This window comes from Heterodontus francisci, chromosome 30, assembly GCF_036365525.1.
Source record: "Heterodontus francisci isolate sHetFra1 chromosome 30, sHetFra1.hap1, whole genome shotgun sequence".
Classification (NCBI taxonomy): Eukaryota; Metazoa; Chordata; class Chondrichthyes; order Heterodontiformes; family Heterodontidae; genus Heterodontus; species Heterodontus francisci.
The window spans coordinates 22,849,098-22,870,781 of record NC_090400.1 but is presented as its reverse complement, the minus strand read 5'-3'; the positions used below and the strand labels follow the sequence as shown (position 1 = coordinate 22,870,781).

The 21,684-nt window shown below is 43.1% G+C and overlaps 1 protein-coding gene and 1 long non-coding RNA gene across 2 annotated transcripts in view; one reads left to right on the top strand and one right to left on the bottom strand.

Moving 5' to 3' along the window:
* Positions 1–21,684, bottom strand: part of LOC137346622 (uncharacterized) — a 66,611-nt gene that overhangs the window by 19,817 nt on the left and 25,110 nt on the right. The window lies entirely within an intron of this gene.
* Positions 1–21,684, top strand: part of LOC137346527 (septin-4-like) — a 51,509-nt gene that overhangs the window by 9,658 nt on the left and 20,167 nt on the right. Inside the window, exons 5-8 of the mRNA XM_068010000.1 lie at positions 190–307; positions 7,781–7,882; positions 11,149–11,245; positions 13,831–13,993. Coding sequence (XP_067866101.1) covers positions 190–307; positions 7,781–7,882; positions 11,149–11,245; positions 13,831–13,993 — 480 coding nt within the window. The remainder of the gene's footprint in view (positions 1–189; positions 308–7,780; positions 7,883–11,148; positions 11,246–13,830; positions 13,994–21,684) is intronic.

Below are 21,684 nucleotides of genomic sequence, written 5' to 3'. Positions count from 1 at the left end.
ATTTACATATTAATGAACTTTATATACAGCGCTTATTCCATGGGACAAACCTAAAACCCATGATGGCAAAAAGCTTGGATGCCCTAATCAATGTAGGTTTTAATTCTAATGTAAGTCTAATAACTATTACAAAATGCCAATAACCTGACCTGAGTCTGTCTTGTGATTAAGCTTTGTTTGGTTTGGAAGGTTACGGCCGTTGGATGTGGAATTTATGAAGGCTGTGCATGACAAGGTGAACATTGTACCACTCCTTGCCAAAGCAGATACACTGACTCCTGCCGAGGTTACCAAAATGAAACCAAAGGTAAATGGATTCATTATGTCAGTCACAACAGGCACTGTTGCGTGGAGCAAACATCTGTAGCTCACCTTGCTTTTGGTTTTGACGGTCATTTATTCCACTATTTAGTGAGAATAAATGGGAAAAGCTTGGACTGCTTAGAATTTTATATAATCAACAAATTAGTAGCTCTGGGGGAAGTTGTGCTCTGGTCACTAAGCAGCAATATCGTAAATGTGTTTTCAAATGTCAGCTTGGCTCAGTTGGTAACTCTGTCACTTCTGAGTTAGAAGATTGAGTAGGGTTGTCAACTCTGGGTGCACAAATTCTTGGAGGTTTGATCATGACATTTGATCATACGTTTGATCACAAGACAGCAACTTGTGTTCATATAGCACGTTTAATGTAATAAGACATTCCAAGGCACCTCATGGAAGAGTTATAAAGCAAAATTAGACACTGAAATACAAGGTGATATTTGGGCAGATGCCAAAAGCTTGGTCAAATAGTTAGGTTTCAAGGACCATCTTAAAGGAAGATAGAGAGGTGGAGAGTCAAAGAAATTTAGGGAAGGTATTCCGGAGCTTAGGACTTGGGCAGCTGAAGGCGTGGCCGCCAATGGTGGAACAATTAAAATCAGGCATGCTCAAGAGGTCAGAATTAGGTGAACGCAGATATCTCTGACGGTTGTGGGGCTGGAGGAAATTACAGACATGAGAATTTTAAAATCAAGGTTTGCTTGACCGGAAGCCAGCAAGCACAGGAGGAGTGACAGATGAACGGGACTTGGTTCAAGTAAGGACACAGGCAGCAGAGTTTTGGATGACCTCAAGTTTACAAGTAAGGACACAGGCAGCAGAGTTTTGGATGACCTCAAGTTTACAGAGGGTAGAATGTGGGAGACCAGCCAGGAGATTGTTGGAATAGTCACGTCTGGAAGTAACAAAGGTATGAATGAGGGTTTCAGCAGAAGATGAGCTGAGGCAATGATGAAGTTAATATTATAAAACTTGACCAGCAATGCCCTACAGGTCTGATGAAAAGTCCCACCACAAATTTTAACCTTATGTTTTCCCTTTCAGATGCTGGCCTATTTGTGCATTTCAGTCACTTTCTGCTTTATTGAATCATAGAACAGCACAGAAGGAAGCCATTCAGCACATTGAGTCTATGCCAGGTCTTTTGAAGAGCAATCCAATTAGTTTCACTCCCCATTCTTATCCCAGCAGTTTTATCTCAATCAATTATTTGTCCAATTCCTTTTTGAAAGCTACTATTGAATCGGTTTCTCCCGCCCTATCGGGCAGTGTATTCCAAATCCTAACCATTCGTTGTATAAAAGAAGTTTTCCCTCATGTTGCCTCTTGTTCTTTTGCCAATCACCTTAAATCTGTGTTGTCTGGTTTTTGGCTCTTCTGCCATTGGAAGTAGTTTCTCTTTATTCGCTTTAAAATCATGAAGCGTTCAGATAAACGCCTCTATCAGATCTCCCCTTGGCCTTCTGTACTGTAAGGAAAACAACCCTATTTTCTTTTAGATTTCCACCATTTGCTCTTTTCCTGGTTATGGTTTTGATTCTCCCTGGTGGGATAGAGATTGGCCAATCAGACTTCAATCACATGGCAACCCATCTTGTCACCACCCACAGCCTCAATAGTTTTAGAACCACCATGGGCTTCGTACCCTCTGCCAAATAACTTAAAGCAGATTAACTTTGTAACAGATAAAAACTCTGGAACTAGAAAACAGAATAACCTCAAATACTTACCATGTTCTGTTTATACTGAACATAAATCATAGTTACAACTGTCATTAGGTCTCCTGATGGCTTCAAGTTTTAATTCAGTTGAGAAACATGGTGGTTTATGATAGTGTCGTAGTCTTGATTCAGCTTTCCGATTGGATTTGAAAGGCATATAAGTGTTTAAGAGGATTTTTCCTTTTCAACCCAATATAAGTTCACTTACTGGCCCCACAAATACTGGTTTAAACCAAGAGTGGAGGGGTGGCCTTTATAAATGGAGGCATAGAATACAAAAGCCAGGAAGCTATGCTAAACCTTTATAAGACATTAGTTCAGCCCCAGCTGGAGAATTCTGTCCAATTTTGAGCTTTTGGAAGAATGTGAAGGCTTTGGAGGGGTACAGAAAAGATTTACTAGAGTGGTTCCAGGGATGAAGGATTACAGTTATGTGGATAGACTGGAGGTTATTCTCCATAGCACAGAGAAACCTGAAAGAAAATTTGATGGAGGTGTTTAAAATAGTGTAGAATTTAGATAAACGGAGAGAAGCTTTTTCTAATGGTTGGAAGGTCAATAACCAGAGGCGACATAAGTAAGGTGATTGGCAAAAGAACCAGAGGAGACATGAAGAAAAAACTTTAAGTTACAGAATGGGTGGTTTGGATTTGGAATGCACTGTCTGATAGGGTGGTGGATACAGATTCAATAATTGCTTTCAAAGGGGAATTGGATAAATAATTGAGAAAAATTTGCCAGGATATAGGGGAGTGGGCCTAACTGGATTATTCTTCAAAAGAGCTGGTGCAGACTCGATGGCCTGAATGGCCTCCTTCTGTGCTGTGCTGTACCACACTCTGATTTTGGTGTCAGTCATCACCATTATTCCTCCCTCGACAACCACCATCAAAATCGATTAGCTGGTCTTTCATCTCATTTGTTGTGAAGGATCGCTATATCCAAATCAATTGCCACATTCACCTCTATAACAACTGTGATTGTGCTTCAAAATAAATCATTGTAGATGAAGCATGTTCCTGAAATATGATATGCTGGAATATGAATGAAAGTATTATCTTGGCGTTTTCCACTGTTCCATATTTTATGCAGCCAGAAACTGTCCCATTAAAATAGTGGATAGACAATACTGAATGAAATCCTTACTGTTTGCACAATATGATCACTGTGATTTTTCAGTCAACAATGACCAGTGGAGCCTTGCCCTCTATGTGAAATATCAGCAAAAGAACGACTGCCAGGAATCTGGTGGCACCTTGTTACTGAAAAAGTCAACTCAATGTTTTCAAATGTACTTCAAACCTACTGTGATTCTTCTATTTGGGTCTTACTATAACTTAATAAAGTCAGAAAACAAACACTCCTTGTGTGAATTTCTGTACTTATCACAAGGTAGCATGTCAGTGCTAAGGAATGGACTGCTTTCAGTTGCAGGCACTGAGTATCAACATCAAGCACTCTAAGGCCAGCTACAGCATGAGTAAAGCTCCCTCGACACTGACTGGCAGATCCACTTCCAACCTATGTCACCAAAGTGACATTATTCCACTTCTCACAGCAACAATGCTGTGGTCTTGCTGAGCAAGATTATTAATTACTGCTAAATTGTTTTGCATCACCCTGGAAATATCTCCCTCACCAACCTTACACTGTAAAAAGAATGCACGCAGAACGTAGTTCACTGATTGCTGGTGGGTATGCATTAAATATTGAAACCCTGTCAACAAATGATAGAAAAATGTCATTCATCTCCAAATCCAGAACTTGGTGCTGATCAAGACCAAGTGAGATGACTGGATTGGTTGAGGATTGCTTACTCCATGCCAGAATGCAAAGGTTTATTAGTAGTAGCAAGGTTTATTATCTATTAGATAGAGGAATGGCAGGGCTGCTCCAACTTTTGGAGTGCACATTCTGTGCTATCTGGGAACTCCAGGACACTTTCTGTGTCCTGGATAACCATATGTACAGGAAGTGTCATCAGTTGCAGCAGCTTGAGCTCTGGGTTTCAGAACTTGAGCAACAGCTGGTGTCACTGCAGCCCATCCATGAGGCTGAGATCTTCGTGGATAGCAAGTTTATAGATGTTGCCACCCTGCAGCTTAAGAGAATGCAGGGAGAGAGGGAATGGGTGACTGCCAGACAGTCATAGAAGAACAGGCAGGTAGTGCAGGAGTCCCCTGAGTGCATCTCACTCCAAACAGTTTTCAGTTCTGAATACTGAGGATAGTGGTTTCTCAGCTGAGTGCAGCCAGAGCCAAGTCCATGGCACCAGGGCTGGCTTCGCTGTACAGGGGGGCACATAGATGACTGGAAGAGCAATAGTGGTAGGAGATTTGATGGTTAGGGAAATAGTCAGGCCTTTCTGTGGCTGCAGATGTGAATCCAGGATGATGTTGCCTCCCTGGTGCCAGGGTCAAAGGATGTCACTGAATGGCTGCAGAGCCCCCTTAGGGGCGGGGTGGGGGGGTTGGTGTGGGGGTGTTCTGCACAGCCAGTGGTCCTGGTCTGCATTGGTACCAATGACATAGGTGGGAAGAGGGGTGCAATCCTGCAGTCAGGGTTTAGGGAGCTAGGCAAGAAATTAACAAGCAGGATCTCAAAAGTAGTAATCTCCGATTACTCCCGGCACCATGAGCGAGTGAATATGGAAATAGGAGGATAGAGCAGATGAATGCGTGGCTGGAAAGATGTTGCAGGAGGGAGGGCTTTAGATTTCTGGGACACTGGGATCAGTTATGGAGAAGGTGGGACCTGTACAGGCCAGATGGGTTCCACCTGAACAGAGCTGGGACAAATTTCCTTGCGGGGCGATTTGCTAGTGCTATTGGGGAGGGTTTAAACCTGGCAGGGGCGTGGGAAGCAGGGAATAAGACAGAAGAGGAACACTAAAGAGCACAGAGAATTAGGAGAAACGGATTGCGCTAGAGTAGGAAATAGTAAAGTATTAGGTGGGGTTGGAGTAAGAGGAAAAATAATAAAGTTTAAATTAGGGATACTGTGCATATATGTGAATGAACAGAGTGTGGCAAATGAGATTGGTGAGCTGTAGGTGCAGATAGCAATGTGGCAGTATGATGTAGCATTAATAGAAACCTGGCTCAAAGAAGGGCAGGTTTGGGTGCTAAATATTCCTGGATACAAGGTGTTTAGGAAAAGTAGGAAAGGGGGAGAGGTGGCAGTTCTGATTAAGGAGAACATTGCAGTGCTGGAGAGAGAGGATGTCCCAATGGGATCAAGGACAGAATCTATTTGGCCAGAGGTGAGGAACAAAAAAAGGTGCAATTACATTACTTGGTGTAGTCTATAGGTCACCAACTAGCGGCAAAGATGTAGAGGGACAAATTTGCAAGGAAATTATAGAGAGGTGCAGGAATTAGTGTTTATAATGGGGGACTTTAATTATCTGAATATAGACTGGGATAGTAGTAGTGTAAAGGGCAGAGAGGTGCAAGAGTTCCTAGAGTGTGTTCAAGAAAATTTTCTACAGTATGTTTCCAAGGAAAAAGGAGGCACTGCTAGACCTGGTTCTTGGGAATGAGGTGGACCAAGCGGATCAAGTGTCATTAGGGGAACAATTAGGGGACAGTGATCATTGTATCATAAGGTTTAGGTTGGCTATGGAAAAAGAAAAGGAACCATCCAGAGTGAAAAAGCAAATAAAAGAAGCAAAGAGGGAGTATGCAAAGAGACTGGCAGCTAATATAAAAGGGAATCCAAAAGTCGTCTTTAGGCATATTAATAGTAAAAGGAGGAGTGGGGCCGATTCGGGATCAAAAAGGGGATTTACAAATGGAGGCGCGGGTGTGGCTGAAGTATTAAATGAATACTTTGCATCCGTCTTTACCAAGGAAGATGATGCTGTGCAGGTCATGGTGAAAGAGAGTGTAATTCAGACACTTGGAGGGCTTAAAATTGATAAGGCGGAGGTATAGGATAGGCTGACTGTACTTAAAGTGGATAAGGTACCAGGACCGGATGCGATGCATCCAAGGATACTGAGGGAGGTGAACATGGAAATTGTAGAGGCACTGTCCATAAGTTTCCAGTTTTCCTTAGATTCAGGGGTTGTGCCAGAGTACTGGAGAATTGCAAATGTTACGCTCTTGTTCAAAACTAAAGGGTGTAAAGATAAGCCCAGCAACTACAGGCCAGTCAATTTAACCTTCTAGAAACGATAATTTGTGACAAAATTATGAGTCACCAGGCAAAATGCGGGTTAGTCAGGGAGAGCCAGCATGGATTTGTTAAGGACAAATCGTGTTTAACTAACTTGAAGTTTTTTGATAAAGCAATAGAGAGGGTTGATCAGGGTAATGCTGTTGATGTGGTGTACGTGGACTTCCAAAAAGCATTTGATAAAGTGCTGCACAACAGACTTGTGAGCAAAGTTATTGCTCCTGGTATAAAAGGGACAGTAGGGATACCAAATTGGCTGACTGACAGGAAACAGAGTAGTAGTTAATGGATATTTTTTGGACTGGAGGAAGGTTTGTAGTGGAGTTCCCCAAGGTGTTAGGATCCACGCTGTTCCTGATAATATATTAATGACTTAGACCTTGGTGTACAGGGCACAATTTCAAAATTTGCGGATGATATGAAACTTGGAAATGTTGTGAACTATGAGGAAGATAGTGTAGAACTTCAAAAGGACACAGACACGTTGATAGAATGGGCGGACGAGGAGCAGATGAAATTTAATGTAGAGAAATGTAAAATGATTCATTTTGGTAGGAAGAACATGGAGAGACAATATAAAATAAAAGGTACAATTCTAAAGGCGGTGCAGGAGCAGAGGGACCTGGGTGTATATATGCAAAAATCATTGAAGGTGGCAGGACAGTTTGACAGCACTGTTAATAAAGCATACAGTATCCCAGGCTTCATTAATAAGGGCATAGAGTAAAAATCAAGAAAGTTATGTTGAACTTGTGTAGGATACTGGTTTGGCCTCAATTGGAGTATTGTGTCCAGTTCTGAGTGCCACACTTCAGGAAAGATGTGAAGACATTAGAGAGGGTGCAGAAAAGATTCATGAGAATGGTTTCAGTTATGAGGAACTTCAGTTACGTGGATAGATTGGAGAAGTTGGGACTGTTTCCTTAGCAAAGAGAAGGTTGAGAGGAGATTTGGTAGGGCTGTTCAAAATCATGAGGACTCTGGACAGGGTAGATGGGGGAAAAACTGTTCCCATTGGTGGAAGGATTGAGAATCAAAGGACACAGGTTTAAGGTAATAGGCAAAAGAAGCAATTATGAGGAAAATCTTTCACGCAGCAAGTGGTTAGGATGTGGAATGCACAGCCTGAGATTGTGGTGGAGGCAGGTTCGATTGGGGCATTCAGGAGGGAAGTGGATTGTTATCTGAAAAGGAAGAATGTGCAGGGCTACAGGGAGAAGGTGGAGGAGTGGACATAGGTAAATTGCTCTTTCGGACAGCCAGTGCAGACATGACTGGCCGAATGGCCTCCTTTGATGCTGTAATGATTCTGTGATTCTGTGTAAGCTGTGTCTGGGCTGTCCACTCTGCCCAGAATTATAACGGCAGCTACATTGCAAAAGCTGCTGGCATTCTGGTTAGAGACCCTGTGGTTCTGCTTCGTAGATAGGGGACTCAAAAATGCACGGACTCTAGCTTTAGCTAATATTAAAGGTTCAACAATCTCTTTGCCTTTCTGTTGCACCTTCGAAAAGTAACCTGCCTTTGCTAGTTACATTTTTCTAATATTTTCTCCTCAGATCCGTGAGGAAATCAAATCCTATGGGATCAAAATCTACCAGTTCCCGGAATGTGACTCTGATGAGGATGAAGAATTTAAACGGCAAGATCAGGAATTGAAGGTGAGGCGGAGCTAATGGGAGTCTGTTGAATTTCTTCAGACATGCCACAATATGAGGGACAGTCACATATTGCGTATGATATAAGGTGTGTAATGAATAGAACTGTATAGGAAGGTAGGAGTACAAACACATGTTATATCACAGTTAACATTTACACCATGACTGTCCAGGAGGGTCTCGCTCCCCTTCACTCAAGTTCCAGGCTCAATTCTGGCCCTGGATGTACACTACAATTGAAGCATTGATGGGAAATAAAACCATTTGGCACTGACACGGCAGTTATAGTGTAAGTGCCGCCTATAGTCCTTTAGAACAGGGGTTCTCAAACCTTTTGCTTCTAAGGGTCCCCCTTCCATGCTATATAAATTTTTTTCTGTATACAAATTAGTTAGAAACCTATATACTAATTATTTTAGTTTTGCTTCATGTGAACCTTGTTGCTGGTACTGAGCAGCAATTTGCAATTCTGCTGCTGGAATCCGTCAGCATCTGTGGGAGAGAGAAATAGAGTGAGCATTTCAAATCCATGACCTTTTTATTAGAACTGATCATCGACATGAAACATTAACTCTGTTTCTCTCTCCACCTGCTGAGTTTTTTTTTACCAACATTTTCTGTTTTTAATTTCACATTTCTAGCATCCACAGTATTTGTTTTCTTGAACATACCTATTTGTATATGGGCCCTTAAAAGCAGAATAATCCCTCCCTTCCCTCCCCAAGAAAGATTGTACATGGGAACTTTACAGATGGAAATCAAAAAAGCAATATCTACATTGTGGAAGGGGGTTAAAGTTATAAAATGATAAAACTAAGAGACCTGTGAATCTCATGTATTAGGAGTGAATCACTCTAGGTTTAAACATGTGATTTATTGTGGCTGCAGCTGATGATTAAACACTGAGTCATTTATTGAGAAGGGCTGCAATCTGCCTGATTCCTTGCTGATAAACCTGACACCAACCATTGCCTCAAGTCCTTTCTAACCGCTCATTCCCTGCCTTGAGCATGGCCCAATCCCACTGTGGATTAAAGAGTTGAATACCGGGTACTGAGGAGCACAGCATTCTTACATCCTGAACTTAAGCGTAGTGCTGAACTGCAGTGATTGGGGCGTGGCACAGCAGCTCCCAAGGTTGCTCATTTAAATATTTAAATGAGGCGTACCTCCTATCTTAGATCCTTTTAAATGTAACCCTGGCCGGCTGGGTTTCTCAGGCCTCTGATAACCCAGCAGCTAAAGGGAGGTGATGACTGACGGGTGCATAGAAAAGGTAAGGATCTTTCCACCACTGCTTTTGGGCTAGGAGGAGCAGGAGCATTCCCTCACAGCACAGAAATTAACCGGCTTCCCTCCCCATGATTGGAGTCTCCCGCTACCCTGATTGCATTCTCCACTGAGAATGCACTCCCACACAATTACTGACACCCCACAATCGCCAAACCTCCCCCTCCCCACAATCTCCAGCCTCTGTGCAATCATCTCCATCACTGGTCACCCTTCGACGCCTCAGCTCTGTCCCCGATCTATCTCTGACCCACCACGATCAGCCTCCGGCCCTCCAAGCCATGCTGTACCCACCTCTGCTGTCTCTGCTACAGTGTATCCTTTCCAACAGGGAGCCAGGCCTGTCAATCAGGCTGGGATCCTCTTGGGGTGGAGGGGTGGAAAAAAGCATTCATGCTGTGGATTCAGACTCCACAATGTTTTGGTGGAGAGACCAGAACACCTCTGCTGACGTGGAAATCCCAACTTGGTCGTGGGAAATCTGGCTGCCTAGGGCTAAAAATAGATTGACTGTTGAAATGAAGGCTCGCTGTCTTATTATAACATTTAAATAACTATCTGCTTTCCATGAGCAGGTTTGTTGCCTACCCCTTGCTCCAACTCTGTTAAAACTGGAGGTGGGTTGGTTCGAGGCGTGTGCGGTTCCTGTTACAGATTTTTTGCATTTTAACTTCTGACACGATCTCAACCCACTTGATTTTGGTAAATAATTTTCAGCCCAGTGGGTGGAATATTCAACTGATGGTCGCCTCAAACAGCAGGACCGTTAGAAGATTGGCTTCAGTAAGCGTTGCTGTGGCTCTTTAACTGAGCCACAGTATGAGCATCCCGCTTGTAGGTTCTGTGGGCAGTCAGAGAGGTTGGATGGGATAATACACTGAATCTGTCAAAGGAAGGATTTCTAATTAAAGGGACCCCAGTAGGGGTCAGAAAGGCTCAACTGCACATGGATTTTTAAAGCTGCAGCAACCACAGGAATGGTGAGACCTGGGAAGGCTGCTGCCCTCCAGGCCCCTTGCTCTTACCTGGAGATCCTGCTGCAGGATCTGAGAGGTTGCAGTGAGGTGATGTTTCCCAAAAACTGGAGGAAGACGACAACCTCTCCAACCAAGCAGGCGTGGATGGAAGTGCCCGAGGAAGTCAGCAGCAGAAATGTGGTCCCTCCGACCTGGAGACAGTGCATTGAGGATCCAGAACTTCAGAAGGCTGGTTAAGGTAAGTAGCATGGCACATTCAGGTGCCAAGCTGCACATTCTGCCTTTCCCAGCATTCTCCTGCACAGCACTCCTCAGAACATTTCCTCACCTCCTGACTCCCCAAAGCCTGTCCACCATCTACAAGGCACGTCAGGAGTGTGACGGAATACGCTCCACTTGCCTGGATGAGTGCGGCTCCAACAACACTCAAGGAGCTCGACACCATCTGAGACAAAGTAGTCCACTTGATTAGCACCCCATCCACCACCTTAAACATTCATTTTCTCCACCACCAGTGCACTGTGGCTGCAGTGTGTACCATCTACAAGATACACTGCAGCAACTCACCAAAGCTTATTCAACACCATTTCCCAAACCTGCACCCCTTCCCATCTAGAAGAACAAGGGCACCAGATGCATGGGACTGGCACCACTTGCAAGTTCTCCTCCAAGTCTCACACCACCCTGACTTGGAAATGCATTGCCTTTGTTGCTGGAACTCCCTCCATAACAGCACTGTGGGTGTACCTACACTACATGGACTGCTATGGTTCAAGAATATAAAAAAATATAATTGGGACATGTGTTTATCTCAGTAACAGCTATAGTTTCTGAATGTTCTGTGTACAATGTTCATTAATCTCAATCTCCGACTCGATCCTAGAGAGCGCTACTCTGTATCCAACACTGAAGATGCTGTGGATGTTGCTTTCATTAATATATAAAGAGATGTATTCATTTCAATTGCAGTGTTTTTATCTGGCCTTTAATTTTCTGTTCCAGGAAAGCATCCCATTCACTGTGATTGGTAGCAACACTGTGGTTGAAACCAAAGGAAGGAGAATTCGGGGGCGAATGTATCCCTGGGGTATTGTGGAAGGTAAAAAACTATCACAAATCTTTTTTAATATTTGTTGCATTGAAACTTTGTCTTGCACCTCTGGTTAAAGGAAAAAAAACAGATTTGCCTGACCAATTGTTTAAAGCACCAATATAGGGCATCATTTCAAATGTTCAAAGTTCCAAAAGCATGTTTGTGACAACAATGTTAAATATTTGATTTAAAAAAATTTTTTTAATGAAGAAAAAGTTAGATTGTTCTCCATTTTCTGGATGCTTCTCTATTTGGTTAAACATTTCACTGCAAAGAGTGAATAGGTCACCACATTACAGCATGGATGTGATCGCACTAGAGGGGGTACAGGGAAAATTTATGAGGCTGTTGCCTGACTGGATAATTTTCACTATAAGGAAAGATTGGCCAGGCTGGGATTGTTTTATTTGGAACATTGGAGGCTGAGGCAATTTAATCCATCTCAGTTAAATCTTGTGAGGGGCCTAGAGAGGATAGGAAGGACTATTTCCTTTAGCAGAGAGGTTAATAACCTGGGGCGTAGATTTAAAGTAATTGGTGGAAGGATTATGGGGGACAAGGAGACATTTTTCACCCAGAGGGTGGTGGAGATCTGGAACTTGCTGCCTAAAATGGGTGGTGCAGGCAAAAATCCTCATGGCATTTAAAAAGCACTTGAAGTGCCAAAAACTACAGGGCTATGGCCCAAGAGCCTGAAATTGGGATTGGGTTAGAGAGCTGATTTTCAGCTGGTGCAGGCACAATGAACCAAATGGCCTCCTTCTGTGCCGTAAATTTCTTTGATTCTATTTGTGTGAAAATGGATACTTTTATTTGGGTCAGCAGGGTGTCTGACACACACCGTGTTCGACTGCCAAACTACTAATTTATACCTGTCTGCAGAGTTTCTGATTGCCTAATATAAATGCACACACTCTTCCCCTCCCCACCCCCAGGACACATTTTTATTGCTCCCAGTCCAGAGAGTTTGACATAACTTGCCAGATCTGAGGCTTAGGCATCCCGCCTCCCCCACTATCAAGTGTGGACTAGAGTTTAACTAGCTAAAAGCACAACTTAACAGAACGGCTTCCAGTGAGTCTATCCCGGCCTCTAGAATATCGGCTTGCAATTTAAAGCCTGGTGGAAACAATCCCAATCCCTCATGACAAGCTAGTCCTCCAGGTTTCATTATTGATCAAGGCTGGCTAGAAAATGATCAGTCGTGCCTACACCTTCCTGGTTCAGATATCCGATTACTAATTGGCCACAGATAGTTGACTTCTGTCAACGGGCATATCATCTTTGACTTGCCTTGATCCCTGCTTACCTACCTACCTACCTTCTCCCAGGGATGGTCACTGGTTGGTCAATTGACGAGCACAAGTTTGACACCTCATGAAGTAAACTGCAGGAGCATCTCAAAAATGGCAAAACAAACCTATCCCTTCTCATAGGTCAACCCCATCTACCTAAAAAAAAAAAGGTTTTTTATTTGTTTTTCTCTTTACTTTGTTCAAGTCCATTACAAGGGTCCGTTCTTTACATGTTTCCATGCAAGGACTGCGGAATCTTCCCTCATGATGTCAGTTTGATTTCCTCATTTAAAAAATGATCCAATTGTTTTGCACATTTGACGTCCGAACTCTGGAATCTGTGAAGTAAACTGCAGATCCCATTCTCTAATAAATGTACACACCTCTGCCTCATTCCAGATCTTATACTTTGTTACACATGCAAAACAATAAAAAGGAAAGCCAGTCATTTTCTGCTGGTTTCACATTGATAATCTGGGCTTTTCTCCAAGACAAGGAGCTGGGGCTTTACAAGCAGCCACCAGTCAACTAAAACTAACCCTAGCAATCAGCCTCTAATTGGTCTCAAAGTTTGTCTATTTAGACCACTTCTTCAGAAGGAGTTAATGAGTAGTGGCCTTAGAGAGGCCAAGTTAAATGCAACTCACTGCATCTTAGCAGCTAAATGTCATGCTCAAGAGACCACACTACTCGTGAGCAATGCCATGGGGCAAAGCACTGCACGGTCCTGCCAACATGCTATAAAAGGGAAAATCTCTGCACCTTCTAGGCAAAAACTCGACCAAAGACCGGCACACATTTTCAATCTAATCTATCTTTATGGTGAAGAGTCCCATTTTGATGGATGTCTAATCTTTTTAAAGCACCTTTGGTAGCATTCTTGCCTCTGAGTGACAAGGTTGTGGGCTTCAGGCCCACTCTGGGACTTGAGCATATTACCTAGTCTGACACTACATGCAGTACTGAGAGTGTGCGGCTTTGTTGGAAGTTCTGGCCTTTGGATGAGTTGCTAAACTGAGGCCTTCCCTGTTTGATGGATGTTAAATGTTCTATGGCACTATTCTAAGAACAGCAGATAAATCTGCTGTCTTGGCAATGTTCTTCCCTCAACAACACCATTAAAACCAGATTAACTGTTTGTGGGGCCTTTCTTGTATGCAAATTGGCAATGCATTTACCCACATAACAAAAGTCACTGCACACCAGGTAATTCAGTGTATATGAGAACATCCAGAGTTACCTGATAGTGTTCTAACCACACCTGCTTTATTCTTTCTATCCTATGCCTCTTTGCAGTGGAGAATCCAGCTCACTGTGACTTTGTGAGGTTACGAAACATGTTGATCCGAACGCACATGCAGGACCTGAAAGATGTGACGCGTGATGTACACTATGAAAACTACCGAGCACAATGCATCCAGAGCATGACCAGGATGGTAGTGAAAGAGCGAAATAGGAAGTAAGTGCATTCACTTTTACCTAGCTGGAATGAGTTAATACATTGGAGCCAATATATGCATCACGTGTGTATGATAGTTTAGTGGTTTTTGATGCTGACTGGTAACTCCAGAGGTCACGAGTTGATGTGAAATTGAATTCAATAAATCTAATCATTTGTGGGCTAGTACCAGAAAAATTTACTATGAAAGCTGCTGGATTGTTGTAAAAAACCCAACTGGTTCATTACTGTCCTTCAGGGAAGAAAACTCGCCATGCCTGCCTGGTCTGGCCTACACATAACTCCAAACCCACACATTGTGATTGACTCTTTATGCACTTGGGCAATAAAGGCTGACTTGCCAGTGCTACCCACATCCCGAGAAACAATAAAATAAATGCCCAGGATTTTTTTTGCTGTCATTGTGATACCTTACTTCTTGTTTTGAAACCATGATAATGCTGACTAGCTATTAGTCACTAACTATCCTTTTGGAAGGCTAATGAAAGGGTGATTGGGTGGTGTATCGGTTGGACACTGGCTGTTCACCTCTTGGACCTGGATTCTAATCCAGCTGAGTGCGCTAATATAAAAATCCTCTGTCTGATGACTGTAATGCTGGTGTGTGAAGTGAGTAAATTGTCTATCTCACTCAGATAGCCACAGGATAGCTGGTATGGGAAATGGAAAAATGTCACACTAGTGCAGTTGGGGTTGCACTTGGGAGATTGGGATCAAAGCATGTCATTGAGGCTAAGCAGAAGCAACTGTACCATAATCTATCTGACATGGGAATGCTAGATACTGATCTGATGCTGACATTGATATTGACTGTGAATGTCATACTGTTGCAGTAGGAACTATTGACCATAATATATCAATGTGTAATGATACAAAGTGAAGAACACTCTGTAGTTCCCCACATTAGTGGGTCAACTTATTTAACCTAAACTCTGATTGTTTCTTTAGCATATCTGACTTTCTGCATGTTTCTAAAGCTTTTGCAACATTCTATTTAAAAGTTTGTCTTCCATGACAGCTTTCCTGTTTTTAAAAAGCCGGTCTCTCTCTTTCTCTCCCCCTTTCTAAATATCCCCCTTTCCACAGACTAATAGGAATCAAAGGAGTTTCCAGTGCAGTGGGTTTGAGATGTTTTTGATTACTCAGACCAGCTAACAAATTGCTTATTATTTAGACTCTGGCAAAAATCAAGTCTGTTTAGCGTAAGTGCCTTTTGTAAACTTGTAGGAATGTACTTTGGCAAAGAAAATGGTAAAAGATATACTTTTTCAAATCCTTTCTGTGGAAAAATGGCCTAAAAATTCTGAAACATGAAAACCAGTCAGTGGGAAGAATCCATGACACTTGGCACCAGAGATGATGATAAGTGATGTGATCCAGTCAAGGGATAGATAAATGCCCCTCAAGATGGCATGAATGGAAAAAGGATTATGTAAAAACTTTGTGTCCAAGGATACAAAATAAATTTGGACAATCTTGATATGAGTTTGAAGGAAATTTCTCTCTGTGGGCTCTCCGACTGTTAGAGAGATAGTGAGCTGTTATCTCACCACAAACCCCCAGACTACAGGCAAGGTCCTGATCTGTTTCCTAACCAATATCTAAGGAACAGAAACTGTACATTTTCTCCTGAGCAACAAAGGAAAGAGAACTGCTGCCAAGAATGGATGATGCAAGGGCCTGGCCCTGAACAGGTGGTTACAAAGTGCAGAATGGGTGACGAGCACCTGGCCACAAAGGCCATGAGTTATTTAAATTCATTAATGAAAACTAACACTGGTCAACATCGAGTTGGAGGCTTTGTGACCAATGGGGGCACAGAGGCGATAATACCTTGTATATGTTTAGTGCCTTTATTGTAGGAAAACATTAAGGTCATTTACAGACTTCTGTACATCCGCCCCCTCCCCCACCCCGCCGTCCTGAAGTCTACCCCACACTTGAATTCCCGCTGCCTCTCCATCTGCTCATGTCCTCTAATAGCTTGTGGTCACTCCTTCTTCTCCTTCGTGTTCCTCCGGATTTCACTTAGCAATGTAAGAAATAAAGAATAAGCTGCTCTCTGACCACCCTCCCTGGCCACTGTCTCAGGCTGAACCTGACTATTGGCAGCCACAGTGACCCCCAGCTATGTCCAACCTCCTATTCTCTTAGTAAGGCCTGTGCTACCTTCATAACATTGTTCACCTCTGCCTTTACCTCAACCCATCTGCCACCAAAAACTTCATCTGTGCTTTTGCCATCTCTGGATTTAAATATTCTAATACTCTCCCAACCAACACCCTCCATAAGCTTCAGTCCATCCAAAACTCTGCAGCCTGTGGCTACGACCTGTCACCCCTGTGCTGCCTGATTTTTGTTGGGTCCCAGTCCCCCAGTGCCTCATTTAAAATTCTCACTCTTGTGTTTAAATGCTGCCATGACCTCAACCCTCTCATTTCTGTAACCCCTGTTCCTCTAACTTTGATCTTCAATTTCTTGTGCATTCCCCCACCCCTGTGTTTGCCCCAGTGTTGATTGCTATGCCTTCAGCTGCCTAAACCCCACACTCTGGAATTATCTCCCTAAACAGCGCTGTGTCTCCATCTGATCGCTTCCTCTGAAGCCAATTTCTTTAATGAAGCTTTTGATCATTCCTTCTTTGACCCAATGTCCATTTTTCCCCTATACCTCTGTAAATTACCTGAGGATGCTTCTTCTTGTTGGAAGTGCTATACGAAGGCAATTTGTTGTTGCTACCATTGTTGCCGCTCCACCCACACTGGTCACAAATCAGCTCAACCAACCTGTTCGACCTCAGCTCAAAGTTGACCAATGCTGGTTCTCATTAAATGTCCAGATTACCGACCAAGTGTTGATTCAAGTTCTGTATGATACCAAATCCAAAAGGTCGTGGTCCAAAGCATGGAACTGACCCTCCTGTTCCAGAATTCTGCTCACAAAATGAAGAACATCTGCAAACCCTCGTAATACCCCTCCCATCCCACCAAGGTCTTTCTCAAGTTTCTTCCATGTGTTATCTTCAGTAATTGAAAGTCTATCTCCGCATGTAGTCAGCTTTGTTAAGATAACCACTGTAATTCCTCTACTAGGCATGGCACAACTGAAACAAGTTTGCTTCACAGGGCCTCAACCCTAACATCAAGTCAAGCTCTAGCAGGTATCGCAACAGCTGAAATATTGCCCAAGGGAAGAAGCCACATGCCTTCAATCAAGGCAAGTTGTTACTTTGCAAAAGGGCAAACAGACTGTCAATTTTCCTGAGGAATGGATAGAGGAGCAGTGCACTACCAAGCACAGATTATCTGGTTATCTTTTCATTTGCTGTTTGTGGGACCTTGCTGTGCACAAACTGGCTGCCCCATTGTCCAAATTAAGAGTAGTTACTGTCTTCAAATGGAATCTATTTGTTGTACAGCACTTTGGGATGCCCTCAGAACATGCAGAAGTGTTCTATAAACGAGAGAGTCCCCTATCCTGCAGTACATGGATTTTATATTTGTTGAATATAATAAGTTTGCCTGTCAGCTCGGGTCTAGGGTGGACTGATTTCTTAGTTGGTCCAGTAGATTGCAGTGCCAGATGTTATATGGAGGCACCGTCTTCCTCCAATGGATGTAAACAATCTTGTTGCACTATTTAAAGAGGAACAGAGTGTTTTACCAATGTTATGACGAGATTCCTCCCTCAAGCACTGATGAGGTTAATCTGATCATCCATTCATAGAAATATAGAAAATAGGAGCAGGAGTAGGCCATTCGGCCCTTCGGGCCTGCTCCGCCATTCAAAAAAAATCACGGCTGATCGTCTAATTCAGTACCCTGTTCCTGCTTTCCCCCCATATCCCTTGATCCCTTTGGCATTACAAAATATATCTATCACCTTCTTGAATATATCTAATGACTTGGCCTCCACTGCCTTCTGCGGTAGAGAATTCCAAAGGTTCACCACCCTCTGAGTGAAGAAATTTCTCCTCATCGCAGTTCTAAATGACATACCCCGTATCCTGAGACTGTGACCCCTGGTTCTGGATGCCCCAGCCATCGGGAACATCCTCCCTCCTTTCTTAAATAGTGGGGCTACATTTGCCACCCTCCAATCTGTAGGAACTGCTCCAGAGCCTATAGAATTTTGGAAGATGACCACCAGGGCCACTTCCTTTAGTACTCTGGGATGTAGATTATCAGACCCTGGGGATTTGTCAGCCTTTAACCCTATTAATTTCCCTAGCACTTTTTTTTTTACTAATACTGATTTCCTTCAGTTCCTCCCTCTCATTAGACCCACGGTTCCCTAACATTTCTGGGAGGTTATTTGTGTCCTCCTTTGTGAAGACAGAACCAAAGTATGTGTTTAATTGTTCTGCCATTTCTTTGTTCCCCATTATAATTTCCCCTGTTTCTGACTGTAAGGGACCCACATTTCTGTTCACTAATCTTTTTCTCTTCACATATTTATAGAAGTTTTTACAGTCAGTTTTTATGTTCACTGCAATTTTATTCTCATACTCTATTTTCCCCCACGTAATCAACTCTTTGCCCTCCTTTGCTGAATTCTAAACTGCTCCCAATCCTCAGACTTGCTACTTTTTTTTGACAATTTTATATGCTTCCTCTTTGGATCTAATACTGTCCCTAATTTCTTTTGTAAGCCACGGTTGAGCCACCTTTCCGGTTTTATTTTTGTGCCAGACAGGAATGAATAATTGTTGTCATTCATGCATACGTTCTGTAAATATTATCCATTGCCAAACCACAGTCAATCCTTTTAGTAAAGTTCCCCAATCTACCATAGCCAACTCGCACCTCATACCTTCGTAGTTTCCTTTATTTAGATTCAGAACCCTAGTTTCGGAGTCAACTACTTCACTCTCCATCTTAATGAAGAATTCTATCATGTTATGGTCACTGCTCTCCAAGGGACCCTGCACAACAAGATTATTAATAATTACTTTCTCATTGCACAATACCCAGTCTAGGGTAGCCTGTTCTCTAGTTGGTTCCTCAACATATTGGTCTAAAAAAACCATCATGTACACTCTCCAAGAACTCCTCCTCCATAGTATTATTGCTCATTTGGTTTGACCAATCTATATGTAGGTTAAATTCACCCATGATTACAGTTGTACCCTTATTGCATGTGTTTCAAATTTCCTGTTTAATGCCATCCCTTACAGCTCCACTACTGTTTGGGGGCCTATAGACAACCCCCACCAATGTTTTCTGCCCCTTGGTGTTTCTTAGCTCCACCCATACAGATTCCACATCATGATTTTCCGAGCCAATATCCTTCCTCATTATTGCATTGGTTTTCTCCTTTACTAACAACACCACCCCTTTCCCTTTTTACCTGTCCTCCCTAAATACTGAATACCCCTGGATGTTCAATTCCCATCCTTGGTCACCCTGCAGCCATGTCTCCATAGTCGTAAAGATATCATAACCGTTTATATCTATTTGCACTGTTAATTCATCTACCTTATTGTGAATGCTCCGTGCATTAAGACACAATGCCTTTAGACTTGTCTTTTAACATTGTTAGTCATCTTAGCTTTGTTTTGCACTATAGCCCCATTTGTTTCTCGCCCTTGTTTTCTCTGCCTTCCACTTTTGCTTCTTAACTTTCTGTCTTTCATTTCTATCCTTGTTTTCCTGCTCAGGTTCCCATCCCCCTGCCATTGTAGTTTAAACCCTCCCTGACAACACTAGCAAACACCACTCCCACCCATCCCCCCCCCCCCCCCCACCAGAACCCTGAGGAAATTGGTCCCAGTCCTGCCCAGATGCAACCCGTCCTGCTTGTACTGGTCCCAATGTCCCAGGAATCTGAATCCCTCCCCGCTACACCATTTCTCCAGCCACGTATTCATCTGATATATCCTGTTATTTCTGCTCTCGCTAGCATGTGGCAGAGGCAGTAATCCTGAAATGACTACCTTTTGAGGTCCTTCTTTTTAATTTACGTCCTAAATCCCTATATTCAGCTTGGACCTCATCCCTTTTTTTTAACATGTCGTTGGTATTGATATGTACCACGACAACTGGCTGCTCACCCACCCCCACCCTCAGAATGCCCTGTAACTGCTCAGAGACATTCTTGACCCTAGCACCAGGGAGGCATATCATCCTGGAGTCTCTTTTGTGATGGCAGAAACGCCTGTCTGTTCCCCTTACAATTGAATCCCAAATAACTATAGCCCTGCCACTCTTCCTCCCCTCCTGTGCAGCAGAGTCACCCATGGTGCCGTGAACTTGGCTCTTGCTACTTTCCTCTGAGCCATCTCCCCCAACAATCGCCAAAGTGGTATATCTCTTAGAGAGGGAGATGGCCATAGGGAACTCCTGCACAATCTGCCTTCCTCTACTCTGCCTGGTGGTCACCCATTCCTTTTCTGCCTTTGCACCATTTGCCTGTGGTGTGACCACCTCGCTAACTGTGCTATCCACAATGATCTCAGCATCGCAGATGCTGCAGAGTGAATCCACCCCCAGCTCCAACTCCATAATGCGGGTAGCCAGTAGCTGCAGATGGATACGCTTCCTGCACACATGGTCGTCAGGGACACTGGAAGCGGCCCTGATTTCCCACATAGCGCAGGAGGAGCATATCATGGGTGCAAGCTCTCCTGTCATGACTTGCATTTAGATTACTTAGTTACTCCCTTTAATTAAAAAATACTAATTACGCTAGGGGCCTTGTTCAACTCCAAACACTACCCACTACAATCTAAAGTCCTTACCTTTACTTTTGAAGTTAATGGACTGCAGTAGTATAAATAGTAGAAAAAGTAGAAAAACTCACCTGAAACTACTTACCAATCAGCTGCTTCCCTGTGCCTGTGTCACTTTTTGAATCCTGACGTCACTGCCTGTGGGATCTTGCTGTGCACAGATTAGTTGCCATGTTTGCCTCGGTGACAACAGTAAATGCATTTCAAAGGGAATTAATTGACCATAGAGCACTTCGAAATACCCTGAGGATCCGCTATAAATGCAAGTTCTGTCTTTTACAGAGTTTGATCAGGTCTGGATACAGGGCCACAGCTCAGATGAAGAATAAAGTTACTGCACCAGACTACCGTGCTGACTGGTTACATTTTTATTTTCAATGGTGTGACCATCAGCTGCTACAGTAAAATGATCCCAAAAGCCAACAGAGGACAATAGTAATTGTGGCTGTATAAAAGTATATTCAGAGTTTAACTGATAAATGAAGGGCATTTACAATCAAACTATGTTGACAATGTGACGTATTGCAGGCTAAAACTGACTCAGGACATCCTGCAGATAGTGTCAACATGCATTTCGCACAGTTTGTACAAACCTAGACAACAGACTGAACCACTGAATCTCTATCCGTTACACAAGAAAATATATTTTCATTGGACAAGACAAGAATACGTTACCGGCACAGAGCACTTCCTTGAGTAGAGCAAGCAGAGCTGTGATAAATGTAATGAGATCAGTACTCTCAACGCAATGAGTACCATAGAAATCTGTTCAGATAACAGCCCACAGTTCAGTAGATCATAATTCCAACAGGTGCACAGGACAGTGGAGCTCAGACATAACTCCCTCCAAGCCTCAATTCACCTAATGTATAAGTCTATGACTAATCCAATGGATTTGCGGGGAAATGATTGCGCATTCAGAAATATGACCAAGAAGGCAAAACACAGCAGTTGATGTGTG